Source organism: Nycticebus coucang, chromosome 5 (genome assembly GCF_027406575.1).
Source record: "Nycticebus coucang isolate mNycCou1 chromosome 5, mNycCou1.pri, whole genome shotgun sequence".
In the NCBI taxonomy this organism is placed as follows: Eukaryota; Metazoa; Chordata; class Mammalia; order Primates; family Lorisidae; genus Nycticebus; species Nycticebus coucang.
This window is the reverse complement of record NC_069784.1, coordinates 39,944,051-39,966,172: the sequence shown is the minus strand read 5'-3', so window position 1 is coordinate 39,966,172 and position 22,122 is coordinate 39,944,051. Positions and strand designations below refer to the sequence as shown.

Genomic DNA, 22,122 nt, shown 5'->3' with positions numbered 1-22,122 from the left:
ACGTGCTCAGATGCACACACACTTTGCCACACACAGAGCCCCCAGTCGTCAGGAGCACTAGTTTTACTTTGATGTACCTCTCGCTGCACATTTGTTTCAGCTCCTCTCCTGGAGCCACAGTCTTATTTATCTTCTTGGCATGGGTTCTTAGAATACTTCCATTCGGGCAACAGCAAAATCACTCAGCTCCACTGTTTTATGAAGTTTATCAAACAGCAAAATATCCGGTCTCTTTGTCCAATAGATCTGGTGTGAATGTGCTTACAGAGTTGCTTTTCCCCAGACGTCCCAGAGTCTGTGTATGGTTACAGATACCCTCCTCATAAGGACCCTGCAAGCTTCAGGGCTTTCCTACTTCTCACTGCAAGGGGCCCCCAAAGCAGATGTATGCTTCTCCCCAGTAGGGAGACACAGACACACGTACTCCACACATGCACGCACTCTGTTCACACCCCACCAAGAGGGCCCCTTCTCCCATGGCAGGCTTGCCTCCTGCTACTCCACCCCCACCCGAATTGGCCTGGCATAGTGCCTTTCCCAAAGGCAGGAGCTACTTCTAAAACCATCACTGTCATCTCAGTCCCAAAGTCTGAGACTTCTGTGGAGAAAGCCTCCACCCATCCAGTGCAGGGCTTGTGCCCTCCCCACTCCTTTAAAGGAACTAGGTATATCATAACCTCCACAGGGAGACTCAAGGCAGCCACAGGCCTGGTCTCCCTCCTCCTCTCCCTCCCCTTCCCCCCAGCATCCTGCTTGTTCCCCAGAAATCATGCCAATCCCAGGTGCTGTGTTCTCTACCTCTACCCCTGTCTGAGGCCTCTCTGCCTGGGCTAGGGGTGGCTCACACTCTGTGGGACAAGAGAGACAGCAGTCTGCCCATTCTCACTCACACCCAGTATACCCAGTGCTGTCATCAGGATAGTACCTGTCACAGGATTCCTTAGCTTCGAAAGCCTATTCAGAGCCCTCGTCTCTCTGCTCCCTTAAGGAGATCCCCAAATCCAGAGGGTAGCCTGGGACTTTGCAGATGCCCAGAGTTTGCAAGACCCCACTTCCTGCATAGAAATCTGGCTCAGAGGTTCAAAATGTCCCCTGAAGACAAATTATGGTACCCTGGTTCCAGAGAGTCAGTTATTCCTCCTCCTGATGCCAGATGTAGAGCTTGGGAACCTCCTTCTCTGGGCGACTGATTATGTATGCACCCCACTGTATTCTGATCTGACAATAATTCTGGTCATTGATTCCCACTAATACCCCTTCCCTCCAGCCATCTCTCTCTATTCCCTCAGCCACACCCCAGTGCAGGCCCTTGTCACCTCATGTCCAGACCAATCTCTTACCTGCAGAGTGTATCCCTTTCTCCTATGCACCCTGGGTACCTTGGGCAAGTTACTCACTCTCTGTGTACCTTAGTTTTCTTATCTGTAAAATGGAAATAATGCTATCCCTCTCATAGGTTAAATTAAATAAGATAATGTACTTAAAGGGTCTGGCATATAAATGATCAATAAATTTTAGGTGTATCACCATTCTATTTTGGTCAAGCTACCAGAATTATCTTCCCAAAGCACAGCTCTCATTCTCCTGCTAAATAACATCAAAAGCATTAATAATACTTATGAAACACTTCTTATGTGCCAGGCCCTGCTCCAGGTGCCTCTCAACACTCTTCAATGGTTCGACATTGCTGAAAAGAAAGTAAGCTCCATTGTTCACACCTGCCACGTTCTCATCCCACCCTGTCTGTCTGTCTGTCTCTGCTATTGCCATCTCTGCTGCTCTTTCACAGAACCCTGTGATGGAGGCAGCAAGCTGCCTGTTGCCCGACATCCCTGTCCATCTCACCAGGAGCCAGCATGCACTTCTCTCCATCTGCTCACATTTTGCTAGCCCTTAACATTTTCTCAGGGTACAGCTCAGAGACCTCCAGGGATTCCCTGCAAGGGGGAATGGCCCTCTACCTTGGTCCTGATGGTTGTACAGTTGGGAGTCCAGGAATTGGAGCTGACATGCTCGTGACTACATGGTAGTTTCCTTCTCCATCTGGAAGTGACCTGTGAGTACCAGACCCTTCCTGCTCCTGTCTGTTCCTCAGCAAGGGCAAGTCATCTCACTTATCAAACATGTTGTATTTTTGGGTAATTATTTACAGGTCCCAAACTTGTCTGCCAAGGAGGGAAAAAAAAGTCTAGTTAAGAAGCATCCACCCAAGCTTTGGAATGTAGGTACATTTTCAGCCCTTTCATTCTGCTGAGCACAGTCTTTGCCCGCCCCCGCCCCCGAATGCTCAGATCCCCTAAATGGCTTGAGGGAAAGCACAGCCTTGTCTATCCAAGGTGACTCAAGTTAGCATGGTACACGGGCGATGGTGCAAGTCTACTAGGCCAGCCACCTGGGGGTCCAGCTTGGTTCCATCAATTAGGATGAGTGTGGTACCTTGAACAACTTGCTTAATTTCTCAGAAGTCTGCATTATCTGTGAAGTAGAAATAATAATAGCTACCTCCTAAGAGCATTATATGAAAATTTAAAGTGTAGAGTACCTAGATCTGTTATGTCATAGCAAGCTCTCAACATCTCCTTTTCCCATCACTCAGTTCCAGTCTAAGGCTAGGGTTTCCTCTGGTAAGCTAACAGAATTATAAACAGGGAGTTTTAAGGCACTTCTCATTCCTCTCCTCTGCAAAGCACAAAGAAAAGGTAAATCTGTTTCCTTCCTCTACCCATATGAAGTAGGAGACCCCCTGGAGTCCTGAGATCATTTCTCAGTACTAAGGACCCCCTAGGAGTTTGCCTGCTTGACAATGAATGACTAGTACAGAGAAAAGCAGGGTACCCCTGTTGTCCTGCCAGGGTCTCCCCCATCTTCCTCAGGGTGACACTCACTGCCCAGTGAGATTTGACACTTGCCTGCCAGGCACCCCCTTGTGCCCCTTCAGGTCCTGTTAACCCATCAATATAGCCACTCCTTCTGACCCAACACTTAGCATTACTTTTGGAGTGAGGCAGCTTGAGTTTGCATACCAGCAGCACTCAGCAGTGGTGGGGTATGGGCAGTTTAGGGGATCGGTCTATGGTAGCCAGCCTCCAAAATGACCCCCAAGGAATCTCACCTCATATAATCCTCTTTCATGCTACATTAGAGCTGGCTTGTATGACCAGTAGACTATAGCAGGAGTAGTGGTGTGAGAGTCCTGAGGCCTGGCCATCAATATCACTGTGGCTTTCATTTTGGTCTCTTGGACTATTTTCTGTGGGGGAAGCCAATCCCCAGTGTGTGTGGACACTCAATCAGCCATGGGGAGAGGAAGAACAAAGACCTCCAGGAAATGGCCCCACACCAAGCTAACTACCCTGTGAGCAAGCCACCTTGAAAGGAAATCTCCTGACCCCAGGCAAGCCTTCAGAATACTGTAGCTCAAGCCAATACCCAACATCAGATCCTGAGAGACCTCAAGCAGAACTACCCAGCCAAGCTCTACTTGAATCCCTGACCCACAGTAACTATTATTGCTGTGAGTCACTAAGTCGTGGAGTGTTTTGTTCCGCAACATTGGAGAACTAACACAAAGACCAGTCTCTGTTTCTTCATTTATAAAATGGGAATATTAACACCAACTTTATAACACTGTAAAGATGAAATGAGATGGCATTTTCCACTGCATCTACTTCCCTGGAGACTCCACAGGAAGCTGACAAGAGACCCTTCCATCCTCTTTTGCTTTTCTATCAGTTCCTTGTAAAGTTCAAGGCGTTCCCTCTCTTCTCTCCCAGTGCAGGAACAGACTCTAGGCTGGAGTGGATGTATCAGTGACGTGGTGGCGAGCTCCTTCTCGAACTCTGGTGTGGGTGCCACTCACATTGCTCGGGGTATTTAGTGGTGTGTGTTTGCATTTCCTTTGAAGGGCCCCAAATGTCATAATTACATACTTATTAGCCCTGTAAAATAACAGATCTGGAATCTGCACTCTGGAACCAATGGATTTCCTGCTGAAATGAGTTCAAGGGGTGCCCTGACCAGCATTCCCTGTAAGAGCCAAAATACTGCTCCAAAAGGCCTCATAGACTATAAACCACCCCATCTGGCTGACATCACATGTCTTTGTTCCTCCATTCAACTCCCTACCTCATGCTCCAAGTGAGCAAATGTACTTTTTGTTCTTATTGTTTTCATGTTTTCTTTCTTTCTTTTTTTTTTTTTTTTGCAGTTTTTGGCCGGGGCTGGATTTGAACCCGCTACCTCTGGTATATGGGGCCAGAGCCCTACTCATTTGAGCCACAGGCACCACCCTTTCATGTTTTCTTAATGTCTGCCTGCTGATACGGGTCCTGGGTCCTCCTCTTAGAGTAGGGATCCTTCCCAGAGCCTGGGTTTCCTCTTTATCTCCTACTAGAGGACGCAGTGCTTCAGGCTATTCTTGGCAGACATGGTAGACATGCCAAAGACTGTGGAGCCCTCCTTTCCACTACCTGGAATTTCTCTACATTGCCATGGACTCTTCCACCTTTGTCTCCTTCTCCCCACCCCAGCGCAGATGCTCTTCCCTCCCCAGGCTCCAGCAATACCCAACAAATCAAATTCCCCAAACTTGGCTTCCTCTTTCTTAGCGTTGGGCTGTTCTCTCCTGAATGCTCTCTCTCCCTGCCCCTCCACACACTTTCACCTGGGGAGCCCCCACTCAACTTTCTGATTCCCAGGTTCAACCTTGGAGTGTTTCATGACCAGCTGTCCCCAGCCTAAGGCTTAGACAGATGCCCTTCTCATGGCCCCTGCATTCCCCATGCTCTCCTACGTCAGTGCAATCAATTATGGTGTCAATGCCTGTTGCTTTGCGTCTCTCTCCTGCTAGTCTAGAAAAGTCCTGAGAGTAAGTGCTGCTATTGTCTTAGGCTCTATCCTTGCTGTGTGGCCCCACTGGCCAGCACTCAATAAATACTTGATGGATACACGAATGCATAAAATTAATCAATGAAAGTGTTAAAATTGCCAAGAATTCTAAATGTGCCCCTTTCTGTTTTATACTAAGAATGAGTTCATCCAAAACTCCTCCATGAAATGACTTCTCTATAGTCCATGGTGGCCCTTGCCACTTCATACAAAGGCAATAAGTCAGCTGCCAGGACAAACTCAGGCCCTGAGGACACTGCCACATCAAAGACATAGCTCCACTTTCCTGTGCCCCGATTCTGGCCCATCCCCAGTGAGCTGGACAGAAAGAGCAGAAAAATATGGGTTCAATGGTGGATTCAAGCTCAAGAAACATCTGTATAAACACTATCTCATTGATTCCAGTAAAGCTGGGCTACAGAATCATTCCTCCTAACTTTCCAGTGAAGAAACTGAGGCACTGTGAAGTTTCTTTCTCAATAAACAGACAAATCAATGAAATAGGGAAAAAATAACTCCCTAATTTCCCAGAAATTTCACCCCAAAGAACAAACATTAGTCTGCAAAGTTAGAATCACAGCCAAGGACTCTGGGCATCCATAGCCCAAAGTTTTTTTTCTTTTCTTTCATTCTTTTTTAAAAATATCATGGGTGAGGAGGAAGCACCGGATCTGAAGGTTTATTTACCATTCCTTAGCCTGACCTTCCAGGAAGAATGTCACTAATGAGAAACAATTTACTTAGTCTCCCAAACCCAGAATTTTCAGAGGGATCAATGTATGTTTTCAGGACAAGGGCAAGACTGTCTTCCCTCCGAAGAAAAAGAACGACTGAGTTTGTCCTGGCTGGAAGGAAGTTTTGTAGATGTCGTGCAAATGTCACATCTGAGGTTACCTCTCTCCCATGTCCTGACCCCTTCTGGATATCCACAAGGAGAAAAAGAAGAGTGTTCTGATGTTTGTCCATTGAGGAACTGACCTTACAGTTAAGCCCAGATCCAAGAACTCTGTTCTCAAGATCAGATTTTAACCCACATCCAAACAATGATTTTCTTCAATGTGGATGAGACATTTCCATTCCAGCAAAGTACACGCACACAGTACATGAAAGCAGGGATCATGTTGGTCTCACTCTATGTTGTTTTCTGTTGCCAACAAATGCAGGTCCTACGGTAGGGCCTCCTAATAAATGAATGAATGAAGCCATCAGTGAGTATAAAACAGCTGGTATCATTTCCTTTTAAAAGGAGCTTTGGCCAGGCACTGGTGGCTTCTGGCTCATGCCTATAATCCTAGCACTCCGGGAGGCCAAGGTGGATGCCTTGATGCTCAGCAGTTTGAGACCAGCCTGAGGAAGAGCAAGAACCCATCTCTACTAAACTTAGAAAAATTAGGCAAGTGTAATGATGGCCACCTACAGTCTCATCTACTTGGGAGGCTGAGACAGAACGATCAGTTGAGCCCAGGAGTTTGAGGTTGCTGTGAGCTACACTGATACCACAGTACTCTAGCCCGGGCAACATAGTGAGATAGAAAAAAATAATAATAATAATAAAAAGTTTTTCTCAGTAGATGGAGAGGTGTTTTTGTTTGTTTGTTTTTTTGTTTTTGTTTGTTTTTCATTATAGGAAATTATCTGGGTCATGCCCTCAGCTCATCTCTTACTGCAAGGTCAATATCTCAGTGACAAACTGATTATCAAACAGCATTGTTGGCAAACTCAAGTCCTCTTAAAATTCTGTCCCACATCTGGCTGTTTGGGTTGTAAAGCCTCTCAGGTGTCAAACACTCTGTTTCATTTGGTTTCAGCTTAGCAAGGGCTACTCTGGACCTACTGTGCTGGTCACCAAAGAGAGGTTCACAAGTCTCGCCAAACTGCCACTTGGTGATCATGAAGGCAGCCAGGCAGTGTCCTCAATCCACTATGGCCTCAACTTCCCGTTAAGGAAGAAGCCTTCCTATTGCAAAAACGAGGGTGGGGAATAATTTCAACTTTGTTATATCAGCTGAAGAAGGATTGAGAGAGGGTCATGTGGGGCAGGGGGCCATTGGTCTGAGTGTAAATTCTGGCTCTGCCACTAACTGGCTGTTCCACCAGAACAAATGACTCCTTTCTGCCCTCAGGCTCTTTCTCTGGTAAACAAGAGCTAACTGGGTGGCACCTATAGCTCAGTTGGCAAGGGCACAGACCACATACACTTAGTGTGGCAGGTTCAAACCCGGCCCGGTTCTGCTAAGCAACAATGACAACTACAACCAAAAAATAGCCAGGCGTTGTGGAGGGCAACTGTAGTCCCAGCTACTTGGGAGGCTGAGGCAAGAGAATTGCTTAAGCCCATGAGTTGGAGGTTGCTATGAGCTGTAATGCCATAGCACTCTACCCAGGGCGACAGACAGCTTGAGACTCTGTCTCAAAAATAAATAAATAAATAAATAAATAAATAAAAACAAAAAAACCCCACAAGAGCTAACTGTGCCTATTCATGGGGTGGTTGCCAGGATTAAACAAGTCCATGTATGTAGACTATATGAGATAACATTCCACACCATAAGTACTATGTGTTAGCTATCATTTTTATCTATGTAACAAGGGTCTCCATGATCTTCTGCCCCTCCTAAGAAGGAAACTTTAGTAACTCTCGGGTTGCTGTTTTTGTGTTTATTCTGCACCATCAAACTCTTCCCAGACCACATACCGGGAAAGATTAAGAGTTAGCACTAGTAGTTTAAAAGGGGAGTGGAAAGGGACATGGAGGCTCCTCTCAGTGTCCTGACTTGCATGAAGACCCTCCCAGGAGGGGCAACTCCAATTACCCACCCACCTCCCATATAACCTGGGGCTTCCTGTCTCTTCAGTTCAATTGGTAATACCAATCTAGCATGGAAATTTGTGCTGTTTGGATAGTGGGAGAATGTCAGGAGAAACTTCTGGACTTGAAAAGGCTTGTAGGTCCCTGGATCCCTTTGCTCAGCTCCTGCCTTAAGTCTCATTAGGTCTGGTGTCAGGAGCCTTCCACCAATTTAGTGATGGAACCAAGAAACCTGGGCTACCATTTCTGGAGATCATAATCATCATCATCTCTTAAGTTAGCACAGTAATTCAAAACATGAATGCTTCTCAAATATCCTCCATGTGTATGGCCCATTTTTATGATGAGGAAACTGAGGCTCAGGAAGGTTACTACCAGAGGCAAGAGGCCCAGCATTTAATCTAAGCTGCTTTGTTTAAATTGTTGATGACATTTTCCTTGTCATCATACTTGGATCCTCCACAGTAAGCTGCTTGATAACTTTGTTGAATAGTGTCCTGAAATGACCCTAACATCCTCCTAGAAAGTCAACAAGATCCAATCAACAACTATTGAAAAATCTTATTAATGGACATAGGTGATTAGTTCAAGCTGGTTGCCTAGAGCTGCGATCTACTGGATCCTGGAGAATAGATTCCCCTGGTGAGGCCAGAGGGGACCCTTAATTTCAGGCTAAGCCTCCCTCTTGGCTGGAAATACCAGCTCCAGGTGCTCCCATCTCTCTGCTGGGCCTGCAGTCTGTGATTAGGGGCCCTAATGGTCATAATGCCTCCAATGTGGTGTTTAAACCAATAAGGCTTCAGAGAAGTTATGGTATGTTTAATAATGGCTTAATGACTCCTTGTGAGATGCAAGGCTTCTGGTTCCTGTTTGGCCTTGATTTACAGCCCAACCCTGGCTGAGGACAGCCAAGAAACCCCCTCTAAGCCCCCAGCGGAAGAAGGAGGTGTTCACACCAGGAATCCTCTTGGATTCCTTTAAAAACTGAGAACTCAAATGAATTACAAATGCTGTTTGACTCCCCAACTCTCTTACTAGTCTCTGAAGGCATTGCAAAGAAAAAGTTTTACCCAGACCCAAGGGTTTCTCAATCCACCAGAAGTGAGCAGGGTCCTAGGATCCTTGGGTATTTCTTCCCAGAACTGAGGTAGGGTAGAGGTTGTTTCTCTTTTCAGGAATTATTATAAAAACTACTTCCCTAATCCTATGTTTCCTTTTGGGTGGGGAGACCCAGCTCTTAGAGATGCAGTGTACCCTCATCCCCTCCAAAATGGCAGGCCTAAGGTAGCAGAACCCTGAGGTCTGAACTGCAGATAGTCTCTCTCCAGTGGGTCCTTAGACACTTGGGTCAGGTGCCCATTGAAAGGCATTCACTCCAGGCCTGCTGCCCAAAGGGAACATGAGCCCTTCTCCTCCTTCTCCACCTGTTCCAGAGGTTGCCCCTGCTGGACTCTCTTCAGTCCTGAGCTGCCACTGGGGAGTCTCCTCTGAAAGTTGACTTGGTGCAACCTCCACGGTTAGATGACACTGAGTGACTGGCTCCAGGCCTCACAGCTAATTAATGATAGTGGCCAGGCCCCAGCTTCCAGGCCTCATTCCCAGCTTAGTGTTGTTTCCACACAACACCTTCCCAGTGACTCCTCTCTCCTCTGAGAAACAATAGATCTCAAAGGGAGGTGATTTGCTGGAGGCTACCTCACCCCTCCAGCCACTAGGTTGGATATCCGGACTAAGGGTGCTGCCCTGCGCCAGGGATTCACCTGGCTGGGTAGACAAAAGGATCCTGCCCTCCAGAGGAAGCTGCTTCATCCTCTCCTCAGATGGCCAGGGACACCGGGCTCCGAGTAAATCTGGGAGGGGGTCCTCGGGCTCCGAGGGGTTAACCTGCGCGGGACCACACGTGACGTGGATGGTTCCAGCATTAAGTCAGAGGCGAGGCCCCCTCCTCTGCCCCCCGCCCCCCGCGGCGCGCGCTGCTCCCGGGGGCTCCGCGCCCCCGCTCCCAGGTCCCTCCCTCTTGGCGGGCGCTCACAGGCCGCGCGGGCAGCGCGAGCCCGGGAGCCCCGGAGGCCTGTGCGCCCCGAGCCGGCATGGACCCTGAGCGCTGCGCGCCTTTCGGCGTAGGGCCTGCACCCAGACCCTATGCGGCCGCAGGGGATGAGCCTCCGGGCCCTCAGGGGACCTCCGCCACTTCGCCTCACCTGCACTCGGCGCCGCCCCGCGGTCCGCGGCTGACCGGCTTTCCGGCCTGCGGCCCCCTGGAGCCCTACCTCCCAGAGCCGGCCAAGCCGCCGGCCAAGTACCTGCAGGACCTCGGACCGGGCCCGGTGCTCAACGGCGGTCACTTCTACGAGGGCCCCGCGGAAGGTAACGCGCGGCGCGGAGCAGAGCGCACAGCCCGACCCTCTGTCTTCTTCTCTACCGGGGCCCACCCGGACTTCCCTGCTTAACTCTCCTGCTTGCCTGTTTGTCAACTTTTTGCTCCTCTCACCTTTTGACACGGCTCTCACGAAAGCCGGATTGGCTCTGGCCCGGGCCAGGCAAAAGCCAGTGCAGTGCGGGAGGCAGAGCACCGGTGTCCCCAACGGCCGGCGGCCGGGGATGGGAGGCGGGAGGTGGAGGGAGGCTAGACAGCTCGGGTCACAGGCGGGCCTGAAAGTGGTTGGAGCCGGGAGAGAGAACTCATGCTTAGCTGGAGTTGGTCAGTAACTGCCACCGACCTTGAAGCCCAGACCTGGCCCAGGGCCGGGAGCCACACTGAGCCCTGACGCGGAAGCGAGGCTTTTGTGTCGGTCGCCGGTTGAGAGCCCAGAGGCTGGGCCTCGACCTAGAGTGGCCACATCAGGCTCAGCTGAGTACAGAGGCCTGTTCTTGGCACACCTCTCCTCCCTGGGCCTAGCCTCCGCGGAAAGGGCGCTGCCTGTGCGCTAGACGCTCAGCAGAGTGGCCGCAACTGGTCTTGCAGTGCCGGGGCCATTCTCAAAACGGAATAACTGTATTCTTATTTCTCAGACTAACCTGGCCTCCCCGTCTTCCTGCGTGGTGATGGCCGCCCTTCTCGCAGTCTTGGCTCTCCCCGCACTGGATCGTCACTGCTGGGCCGTCGGGAGACGCTCTGGGCAGGCCTAACCCCAGGGTGCCTTGGGGTCCTGGGCAGGCGCCCTATGCTAAGGCTGGTTGGACCGCTCCATCACCCTAGAACGCTCTTGAAGGCTCGGGCCTGGCAGGCAGATCCACAGCCCTCCCGCCTCCCACTGCACCCGCTGACCAGTAGGCGCCCGCGCCCACCCTGTCTGTGGTGCCACATCCCACAGCTAAGGCCCAGAGGTGGATCCTCTGAGATTCGCCTCAACCCGCCACCGCCGCCGCCCTGCTGGCGCCTCGCGGGCCTCCACGGAGTGGCCGGACATCTCGGGCCTTCGTCCAGCCCTGGCGGTGGGAATGTAGGGGAGGAGGGCGTGTGGGGGTCAGCGGAGGAAATGAAATAGTCCGCGGAGCTTCTTGTCTGTGCCTTTTGAAAGAGGCTTTCCTGATAAAAACCACAGTTGGGACTTAATGAGAAGCAGTTGGCCTGGCTCCTCTGATCCCAGCCAGACCGCAGCGGCCGCGCAGCCCGGTGAGCCCCGCCAGGGACAGGTACCCGGCCTGGCTCAACGCCGCGTGGGACGGGTGGCCGGCCCCACCCTGTGGTTCAGAGTCCCTGTTGGGCGCCGCATCCCGCAGAGACGGCCCAGGCGCCGGGACCGCTCCAGCGCTCAGCGGACTGCAGAGAGCGCCGGCGCGGAGCTAGCGGCTGGGAGGAACCTGGGATCCGACGGCGAGGGTGTCGTCCACAACGAAATGCTGAAGAAGAAAACCAGTGTGTGAACAATAACCGAAGAAATGGAAAAGGAAATAAAAGAAAATAAAAACAAGGGGTGAGAGCGGCGAGAACGAGAAGTGGCAGTCGGTGAGGTGGGCAGAACGGAACGTAGTAAACGAAGAACGAAGGGGAAAAAATAAGCAAGCGGAAGATCGAACAAAGCGGGTAAATGAAGGAGAGAAAGGACGAAGAGGGAGACAGCAAATAAAACGAAAGAAAAGGGCCACCCCGAAAGACTAGAACATAAAAAGAGTACAAATGAGATTTTTAAAAAATTAACGATTCTAATTGAGCCGAGAACATGCCAAACGAAAGGAGGCACCGCGGGTGCTAGCGTAGCCTGGGTAGAGCTCCTGGCCGCCGTCCGCCTCGCGGGTGCCCTGGCCCGAGCGTGTCCGGCGGCCCCGAGTCCCAGTAACACAGGGGAGCCCGGCTGCTGGGGAGAGACAGCCTGGGGGAGCGCACCCTACTGGGTGAGAAGTGGCGGGCCAAGGGGGGAAACCCTCCTTATTTCCCGGCTTTTAAAATAACGGGCTCAGAGCGTTTCCAGTTGAGACCAGTGAGTGAGCAGCTGCGCCCCATCTGCGGCGCGATCTTTGCAAGGCCGGGCAGTTGCGCGCCCCGCAGCCGGGAGCATCGCGCTTCTCTCCTACCGGTCACCCGCGCGGCGCTGGTGCGAGAGCGCCCAGCCCTGCTCTGGACCCACGCTGCGTCCCAGCGGAGCGGGTCACCCTCGCAGCCTCTGCGCTTGTCTGCTCTGAGAGCCAGAGAGGTGGTCGACGGTTCCTTCCTTCCCTACCGAGAAGGCGGCCAGTCTTTCCCTGAGCTTGGCTTCTTGACCTTGGAACGCACTATCAGGAAGTGACTCCCGTTAGAGTTTGGCTGCTGTCTCTGAGATGACCCCGCCGACTACTGACTTCGAGGAGAGTCCCAGGTCTAGGCTGAGGACCTTTAGGAAGAGCATCGAGGCCTGGCGGGGGATCCTACCCGCGGTGTTAATGTTCAGGATTTGGGTTTTCAGCCAGAGCTGCCAGAGCTCAGTCCTCAGCCAGCTCTGCGAGTCGCTTAGAGACCCCAGCGTGGAGAGGAAATGGCATCTCACTGAGCGAGGCTGTGGAGAAAGGTGAAACCCCACCGAGGTCCCGCGGCATAAGTGGATGCTTTCTGGGGACAGTGGAGCACTCAGTCCGCGGCCCAAGACCTGCAGTTTCAGGGCTGCATAGTGACTAGAGGCAGCTCCTAATAGGGTTTCTGGCACCCCTTAGGGTTAGAAGTTCCCGCTGGCCTGAGAGCTGAGTCAGGGGCAAAGAACTCCTTGCCACTTTAAAAATCCGGGTCCTGGCTCCATGCCCAGCCCCTGCTGCTGTGGTCCTGCAGGTTATGCAGGCCAGGAACACCCTGGAGCTTAGTCCCAGGCTCCAAATCTCCGGCATGAGTACTTCTCCTTAACTACCCCGGGTCTGGGGCAGGTGTGATGACTCCTATGCACAGCCTATACACACTTTGAATGTGCCAGTCCCTCATAGAGCAGCCTTCCCTTTGGCAAATGTAGACTCAAACTGCTGGCTTCCATTCCTGGTCTCTTTCCTTGCTTACCTCCCCCCATTTCTCCCACTTCTCTTTTTTGTCTTCTATGCCTTGCTCCTCAAGAGGCTGTTCCATGTTCTTTGAGGAGTGCCCTTGTGTCCCCAAAATGGGATTGCTACACTTCCCCGGCATCCTCCAGGCAAATCAAGGAGGTTTCGGGGAGATGGCAACAAGGAGGGTAGCAGTTCCCTGGGCAGGCTTGGGAGACAAGCAGTGGCCAGTGGGATTGGCCTTTTCTTTAGGGAAACTGTCCTGAGAAGTTCTGATGCACTTTTATCCCTTGACCTTGGCAGCTGGGTGGCTCCAGGTCAGGAAGGCAAGTTTCAGGGCCCCAGATTCTGTCACTTCTTCTGGACAGGTCCTATTGGAGCAGACACTGAGGGTCCAAGAGGTAGATCAGCAAGCTCCAGGGCTATGGAGGGCCTCCTCAGTGATGTCAGTACTTCCTGGACCCCACCCTGAGTCCAGCACTGCCTCCTTACAAACCCAAGACACCAACACTGTTCCCTCTCAGATCACATATTTTGAGGTTCTGCTGTGTGTGGAGTATACTCTTCCAGTCTCCCTGGTTTCCCTGACCATTTTTACTTATTTGGTTCAACTTCCATGAGTTCTTCCCAAGCTTCTACCAAATGGAACTACCCCTAGAACCAAAATTTATTGGCCAAGAATGGAAGTGAAGGACCAGAACATTTTCTCCGCATGCTCCACCTGAATGGAGGAAACCTGGTGCCTGTGGCTGTTGCTGTGGGCCACCGATAAAAAGGTGGGGCATAACGCAAGGCCAGGCCCTGCCTGACTCTCCCAGGTGTCCACGACACACAAAAGGGAGCTTATTTCACACCCTGGGCAGTCCTGGGAGGTCACTGACCACCTTATAGTTAAGGGGGACCTTGCCCAACTTGCACACCCCCACCTTGCAGACAGGGACTCATCAGAACCAGATCCTGAGAAGCCCATTTCTCTGATCCCAGCCTCCCCCAACTACAGCTGTGATCCTAAGACCACATCCCAGGGAAGAAACTGCCTCTTTCTTGGTGCCGCTAGCTGGGCCTCCTTGGGGCCAGGCTCCCACTGGAGATGGGCCCAGGGCCAGAGAAAGGGCTGTGTGAGTCAGTGGGGCGTCTTTGTGGCGTCTCGTCTGCCATCCCAGTGGACTATTGAAGAGAAATTTTGTGAGGATGCCACTGAGTGGGTCCTTGTCAGAGGGAGAGAGCAGGGGCGATCAGGCTGACCTATTTTTCACCATGCCCATCTCTCAGTCCTCCATGGTGGCACTCCTCCAAGCTTTCTGAGTGAAGCACATCAGAGTGGGGCTGCTAGAAACTGTTCCCAGTCTGCAAGAGAGTGCTCCCTGCCTGTTAGTCCCAGGCACTGGGGGAGCAGCCAGAAACTCCAGAGGAAAGAGCACAGGCAATAATGACAATGATGTTGGACTGGTCCCCCAACTCTCCTTCTCTTAGCACAACTTATTTTAGTTCCATTTCTCCATTGCTGGAGCTTAAGTCCTCTCCCAGACATAATTTTGGGAGGAATAGAGAGAGGAGTTCCCCCCCTGGAAGCTTCTTTGTCCCATCCTTTTCCCTCATACACCAGAGCTAGGGAATTTGATGTTGACCTGAGACTTGGGATTCAGATAATGTGACACAGCCAGACTAGCTCCCAAAAGTGATCTGAGTATCCCTATCCACTGCCTGCCTGGTCCTAGGAGCAGAGGAGTGAGCACAAGGACCTGAGAACCAAGGCCTGCAGAGTCAGGAACAAGGAAGAACTTTCTGGCAGGGGTAGGAGATGTCAGCCATCCTATCCTCACCCCCACCCCATTCCTGGCCTTGCCAGGATGGTGGTCCCTGCTGTGGCGCCAATCCTGGCACCTCCACCCCCTGTGGAATGGCCACCACAGAGCACTTCCCCGAAATGAACCCCCACCCCCGCCCCAGCAGATCCGCCCAGACCACAGAGCACATGGTTCCCCAGGGCCCCCTCCCCAGCCGGAGGCTCAGCAGGCAGGCCTCTGAATGCCAGGCTCCTGTGGAGGGTGGCTGCTGGAGGAAGAGAAGGGAAAGGAAGGGGGAGGCGGAGACTAAAGTGTTCTCCCCCCTCCCTCCATTCCACCCACAAAAGCCCCTGGTTCGGTTTCCATCCTCCTTTTTGTGTTTTCCATTGCAGCTGAGGAGAAGGCCTCCAAAGCTGCCAGCTTCCCCCAGCTGCCCTTGGACTGCCAAGGGGGACCCAGAGACGGACCCTCTAACTTGCAAGGCTCCCCGGGCCCCTGCCTGGCCAGCCTGCGTCTCCCTCTTTCCCCGAGACTCCCTGACTCCATGGAGTTGGCCAAGAACAAGAGCAAGAAGCGCCGTAACCGCACCACCTTCAGCACGTTCCAGCTGGAGGAGCTGGAGAAGGTCTTCCAGAAAACCCACTACCCTGATGTATACGCCCGGGAGCAGCTGGCTCTGCGCACAGACCTGACTGAGGCCCGGGTACAGGTGAGGGCACTGTGGGCACAGGGCTCTGTGGCTGCTCCGGTCACCCAGACAGTGGCCACAGCCTGGAAGGGCTGGGAGAGGCAGGTGCTAGCGCCTCAAAGAGCTGCCTCTCCTATGTGTCTGCCCCACGCCTTCCCTCCTGGGCTCTGCTCCATGCCCAGCTCTGCCTCAGCCACAGGCTCTTCCAGCTCAAGTTGAGGCTTATGGGTAGGTGTAAGGTAATGGCCTCTTCCAATTGAAGCCCTATGCGGGAGGCTGGACTCTACTTACTAGCTGGTCAGGTGATTTGGGCATGTCATTGAATCTCCCAATCTATTTCCCAATTCAGAAAAAGGGAATGATGTACTAGCTGCTTAGGGAGTATCTAGAGCAGCGTTTTTCAGCCTTTTTTATCTGACAGGGCACTTGAACCTGTAGTTAAACTTCCATGGTGCACTTAAATTATGTCGATCAAAAAAAGAGTTCAAAAAAGAATATACTTACTGTGCTTTGAACTCCTTTTGAAAAGAATTTAATTAATGATCTTTAAAAATTTTCATGGCACACCTAGGATCCTTTCACAGCACACCAGCGTGCCGCAGCACACTAGTTGAAAATCACTGATCTAGAGGATCACAAGTGTGGCAGCATTTTGGAAGCTGCAAAGTACTGAACATACATCGGAGCTGCTCCAAAGGTGGCTGTCTAGAATGAGATGGCCCCTCCTGGGGGGTCTCAGGGTCAGTGAAATTCAAAGTCATTGTGAGCCAGTGACCTTCAGTCCCTGCCAGATTTCAGACCCAGGATCAGAGAGCCTGGCTGGGAACCCTTCCCCATCCTAAAAAACTTTCCCACTGAGATCGGGCTCCAGGGCCTCTTGGATAGGACTATGGCCAGTTTCACTTAGGAATAAGTCCGGCCTGTGGGGAAGGGGTGGGTAGGTGGGGAGTTGCTGGGAAAGGGGGAAAGGAAGTCCATGTCCAAGCATGTTGGAAGTGACAAAGAACATGAAAGTGGGTAGCAGGCTGGCCTCCTCCTGGGGGAAGAAGGTTCGGTAAGTCTTGCCCAAGAGGAAGATGGCTGTGTGTTGCCGTGCTTTGAACTAGCTTGATCACAGCAGGCTCCCTGATGCCAAGTGGGAGATGCCGGGAGGGGTGGGTTTGGGGTACCAGAAAAAGCGGAGGAGGTGAGCTCTCGGGAGGTGACAGGGCCAGGCTGGACTGCCTCTCCCACCACAGAAAAGACTTAGCTGGGGCAAAGCTCATGCTCATCACACCCTGCAAGGGACCCTTCCAGAGACTTTTTTGAAGGCGCTGGGACAAGGGCCAGCTCTGGCAGGATATGGGGGCTCACAGGCCTGTCTATAAAAGAGGCCAACTACCATCTAGCAAAGAAGGCCCTGCCATCCAATACAGGACCAGAGGGCTTGGGCTGTTGCCCCTTCTCCTCCTAGATAGCCAGCAAAACATTCTAGGACTGTCCCCCAAGGCACCACAGGGCAAGAGCCCAGCATTCAAGACAATCCCAGATTATATAAGCCATAGCAATCGGGAATGTAGAATCTCCAGAATATCTCAGTTGGCCTCAGAGGGGAGTCCAAATGGCTCTTCCCTACGGAAGTACTTGGGGGAGATGGAGAACAGTTCATCACTCATTTCCAAGGCCCTGTCAACCCTAGAAGGGAGCATGGGTAGCCATGAGGCCCCAGCCAGATTCTAGAAGCTTTTTGGATGATTGAGGCACTAGACTTTGGGTGTTTTCTCTGACACCCATTCATAAACCCTGTCCTGTGGAGGATAATAAGACCTCACACTGGACAATGCGGAGGGCAGGTCCAGAGCTCAGGCAGAGGTCTATAGTGGGAACTCTAAAGGAAAGTGGATAGAAACAGAGAAGTAATTCCAACAATCAGATTCGCTGGGTCCAGGCTCCTTCATCCTCCTGCAGAGGAGAGAAAGGAAATCCAGGCCTCTGGGCAGGTGGGGGTGACCTATCCCTGACCAGGCGCCAGGGCTGCTCTGGGATCTCTGTGCCCTGGGAGCTAGAGGGCTGATGGTATGAACACTTACTGAACTGTCAGTGCCTCCTGCCTGCGTGAGTAGGACTGGCCATGTTGAGCTGGGAGGGTAAGGGGCTGAGGTGGGATTTCTCATTCCAGCCAGGGTAGTTGGGTTACTTATACACAAATGTGCAAACACACATGTGAAGCTTCTGTTGTGGCTCCCACCCAGATCCTTGGAAAGCAGTTGTTTTTGTTTGTTTGATTTTGTTTGATATTGCTAACATCTAGGCCAGAGCCTGACATAAATGTTGATTAAGTAAAGGAAATGCAAAACACACACAAGAAAACACACAAATCTAACAGGCATAGGGCATACACCAAACAAATTCATCATAGATATGTGCACAACACAGAGAAATGCCACCTGACCTGCCAAGAGCTTATACATAGTGTCATTGCGAAAGTTTTGAGACAGACTTTGTTATGGTCCATTATTTCAGTTTTAAGAAACATAGTCAACAATGTCCTTTCTGATTCACCTGTGCAGGTTTCAACTTGCTGGGCTTACTGGTGTTGCTGGAAGGGCTTCATTTGTTTTCTTCCATGTGGATTTTATGTTTCTTGATTTTTGTGTATCTCAAAACTTTCATGACTCATGAAAATGAACAGATAATGGTCATAGAGTGGGCTAAGTACAAGGAGAGAGGTCCAGAGTGCTGTGGAAGTCCAGTGGAGGGTGCTCAGCTTAGATGTATGTTGGGGTGATGGGTAACCCGGCAGGGAAACCTAAGCCGAAGCAGGAAAAAGCAATGTAGCAGAGTATTTAAAAGGAGAGCTGGAGTGTGGGAGCTTGAGAAGCAACTGGGAAGAATTGAGTATTGTGGCCTGGCAGGACGTGAGGCTATGGAAAGAGGCAAGGGCCTTGTTAAGGAGTTGGGCTCAGGGCCAAGGTCTCTAGGGAGCTGACCTGAACAGAAATGTCTCGAAGATTCCTCAGATGCTGTGAAGTGGGTAGACTGGAAAAGGAGGTGAGGCAGGGGGACCAGGAACCCAAAACTTGTGCACGTTCCAGTAAGGACATGCCAGGGCCTCTGAGACCTATAGATACCCCCAAGACACCTCTTCCAGACATAGCCAGGCTGGAAAACCAGAGAGTGACTCAGCCTAAAGACTGCTAGCTGGGGCCCTTAGGGCCAGTTAACCCCCTCTGGGCTTGGGCCTCTCCCAGGCTTCTTCCCAGGCTCCCCTGGGCCTGAGAATAGCGTGGATTAACAATCCCCTGCAGTTTGAGATCCTCCAGCCTGGAGCTAGCTTCCCATCCCACAGGAGGACATAATCATGACACTCTCCAGCAGGCTCCATTCCTCAGGGCTGCTCTGTCACCTACCCCACCCCCACCCCCAACCTTTCCCAACCTGCCTCCAGGTCTGGTTCCAGAACCGCAGAGCCAAGTGGCGGAAGCGTGAGAGATACGGGAAGATGCAGGAGGGGCGGAACCCCTTCACGGCTGCCTATGACATCTCTGTGCTGCCCCGCACTGACAGCCACCCCCAGGTGAGACCCCAACCCCACCTAGGTCAGGACCCAACTATTTCCCCTCGGGTTGCAAGAAAGAATATAAGCTCTGGCCCGGGGAGACCAGGAGCAGCATCAGGGTTCTATGTGACCTTGGGCAAATTACTTCACTTCTTCTGCAAATTGGGACTCTTACCGGTTTCTGAATGAGCCTGCCAAGCCCAAAGGAATCACAGAAGAAAATTTTATTTTGTGAGGAGTGGCAGGGGCCTCCTGAGATGCCACTGCCAGTGTTGGGGATAGGAGGGGATAGACCTGAGTCAAGGGGAGGTTTCCTGGAAAGTTTCTGGGGCCTCAAAGACAAAGAGTGAGCCTCTGGGTAAGGGCAGCAACTCTGGGGCTACTGGCTCATGGGCCTTCTTTTTCCTCTCTTTTCAGCTGCAGAACTCTCTGTGGCCCAGTCCAGGATCTGGGAGCCCTGGGGGCCCCTGCCTCGTGTCTCCAGAGGGCATCCCCTCCCCCTGCATGTCTCCATATTCCCATACCCATGGCAGTGTGGCTGGCTTCATGGGGGTGCCAGCCTCCCCTACACCCCACCCTGGCATCTACTCCATCCACAGCTTTACTCCTGCCCTGGGGGGCCATAGTTTTGAGTCCTCCCCAGACTGTGACTATAAGTCTCCAAGCCTCGTGTCACTCAGGGTGAAGCCCAAGGAGCCACCCAGCTTGCTGAACTGGACCACGTGATTTGTCACATGGACTCACAGACTGCTGTCCACCCCCTTACCCATTTCCAGCTGCTCTCAGCCCACCCCTGTCTGGATGCCAGAGAGGACACACCTCTGCTCCAAGCCCCAAATGGTTCCAGAGCCTGGGAGAGCAGTTGGGACCCCAGAAGGGAACATGCTACAGGGTCTTTTCTCTTAGAATAAGGTGGGGCTGAAAGAAATAGCCTCAAAGGACTCTTCCACAAACTCACTCCCTGAGCCTAGACTCCACGCTGGAGGGAGAGACTGCCCTGCTTCCTCAAGACTTTGCCCAATGGTTATGTCTCCAGCTGAAATGGCTTAATTGGTTCCTCATTGAGGGAACCCAGAAAAATGGGAAGAGGACACAGAATGAACTGGGAGGAGCTCTTTGTGAGAGAGGGGAAGGAAACCAAAGAGCCTGGTGACCACCGAGTCTTCCCCCTGCCCACCAGCAGGGGGCCTGCAAGGTGGAAGTCAGAGTAAAAGGGGCCCCTCCCAGGCTCCAGCCCTGCCTTCCTCCTGCCCTGTGCCCTGTCTCAGAACATGCTATGGAGTCATCTTCCCCTCCAAATGGGCAGAAATGCCATCAGAAACCACCAGATATTTGGATTCTCTCAGCCCAGAGCTATGCTATTGAAACTGTATTGAGTTTTGCTCAGAATAAAACAGATTTCCATAGATTCTGAGATCCCAACCCCCATTTTCGTAAACATACTTTTGTGTAAAAAAAAAAAAAAGTGCTACCCAACATAGTAATAAAGGCAATGGTGTTTTTTTTTTTTTTAAATACCAGGTGATCGTATATCCCCGGGATCTGGCCCTTTAGGGCCCATCAGTGTCTGGAATGCAGGCTGGGCCAGGCCCTCCTCCTAACAAGGATCCCAGAGGCGAGGGGAAGGTGGCCTGCAGCAGAGCTAGGCTGCTACATGCCATGCCGGGTCCTATCACCTGCCTGGGGTCTCTGTAGCTTTGGCTGCTGCTGAGAGTCAGGGAGAAGAGTGACTGTTGGGCTGGGCTCATTTGGCAGTAACTTTGTGGCTAAATTGACAATGAAAGCAGAATGGAAGAATGGGATACCCACTAAAGACAGAGCTGCCCATGTGCTGGGACCCCAGAGTGGTGGGGGTGGGGTGGCTCCCTTCTCCCAGACATCCCAGGAGCATGTCTGAGCTGTGGGGCAGAGACATAAGCCAGAACTCTTTCTTGTGGTTTCAGAGTATTACCCTTTCTATCCTTCATCCCCACTTTCTGCCTTATCTCTGAAGCTGGAAGGCAGGAAAAAAAGAGGCCCTCCCAATAAACACAACCACATTGCTTAGAAGAATTCAGCCCCAGCCAGCAAGCAGCAGCCCAGGCACCTCCACCCCACACTCAGCTTTCAGGCACAGAGAAACTCAAGCCCGCAAAGATTCATCAGGGCCGAGCTTATTCCCAAAGAGAGAGCCGGTCCCCCATCAGATCAGATTTCCCAGCCAAGCCAGGCAATGCGATGAGGCCATGTATCCCCAAGGGAGTTAGTGTCTTCTCTCTTTCCTCTTCTTCCCTCAATTCAAGAGCCTGGCTTCTGGCAACTTCCTTTCTGTCTCTTCCAATGCTGACTCTGAGATGCAGGTCTGAGCCCTGTGATCAGCAGGAGGACGGACACACTGGGAAGGGAGGAGAGTCAGGTAGGAGAGGCATACCCGGATGCCACTAATGGACAGAACCACCCTCACCCAGTTGGTCGGTAATGGAACTAGTTGTACTAGAAGTTTCTTCACCTAAGTGAGGTGTGAATAGCAGTTTTGGACCTTCTGCCTCACAAAAGTAAGAGACATGCAGAAGCATCTACTGAGTGCCTCCTCTGCAAGGCGTTGTGGATACCAGAAATTTATAGAGCGATGGTCAAAAAAACGTGATTTTTTCTTTTTGTTTAGAAAGAAAGATGGAGGGAGGGAAGAGGAAAGGATATGTCAAAGCCCATGCAAAAGAAGCAGACAGAAGAAAATAAAGTCAAGCCACAGTTCAATGCAGCAAGAGTAGGAGAGGATCTGTGGTGGGGGCCCTGCTCGGGGAGGGCACAGGGAGGCCAGAGACTGGCTACTGGCTCCCTTCCAGGGGCATCTACCCACAGCTCATATTTTTCTGTCTAGTGACAGCTAAATGAAGAGAAAGCTAACTTTACAACTGCCCACTTCACACATAATGAATATGAATGGGCACCCTAGAGCCTGTACCATGGGATTATCTGTGAGCTGACAGGTCCT

The 22,122-nt window shown here is 51.8% G+C and overlaps 1 protein-coding gene across 1 annotated transcript; it reads left to right on the top strand.

Moving 5' to 3' along the window:
- Positions 1–9,704: 9,704 nt before the first annotated feature.
- On the top strand, positions 9,705–21,037 carry ALX3 (ALX homeobox 3). Its single transcript, XM_053591281.1, has 4 exons — positions 9,705–10,063; positions 15,315–15,631; positions 19,038–19,166; positions 19,566–21,037. Exons 1-4 carry the CDS (start codon positions 9,787–9,789, stop codon positions 19,872–19,874), a joined length of 1,032 nt encoding a protein of 343 aa, XP_053447256.1. The 5' UTR covers positions 9,705–9,786; the 3' UTR covers positions 19,875–21,037.
- The last annotated feature ends 1,085 nt before the right edge of the window (positions 21,038–22,122 follow it).

Bases quoted from the DNA above. Each gene is read 5' to 3' on its own strand.
- ALX3 (XM_053591281.1), top strand. From the start codon at position 9,787: ATGGACCCTGAGCGCTGCGCGCCTTTCGGCGTAGGGCCTGCACCCAGA. The intron at 10,064-15,314 runs GTAACGCGCGGC...TTTCCATTGCAG, and splicing joins CTACGAGGGCCCCGCGGAAG to CTGAGGAGAAGGCCTCCAAA. The intron at 15,632-19,037 runs GTGAGGGCACTG...ACCTGCCTCCAG, and splicing joins TGACTGAGGCCCGGGTACAG to GTCTGGTTCCAGAACCGCAG.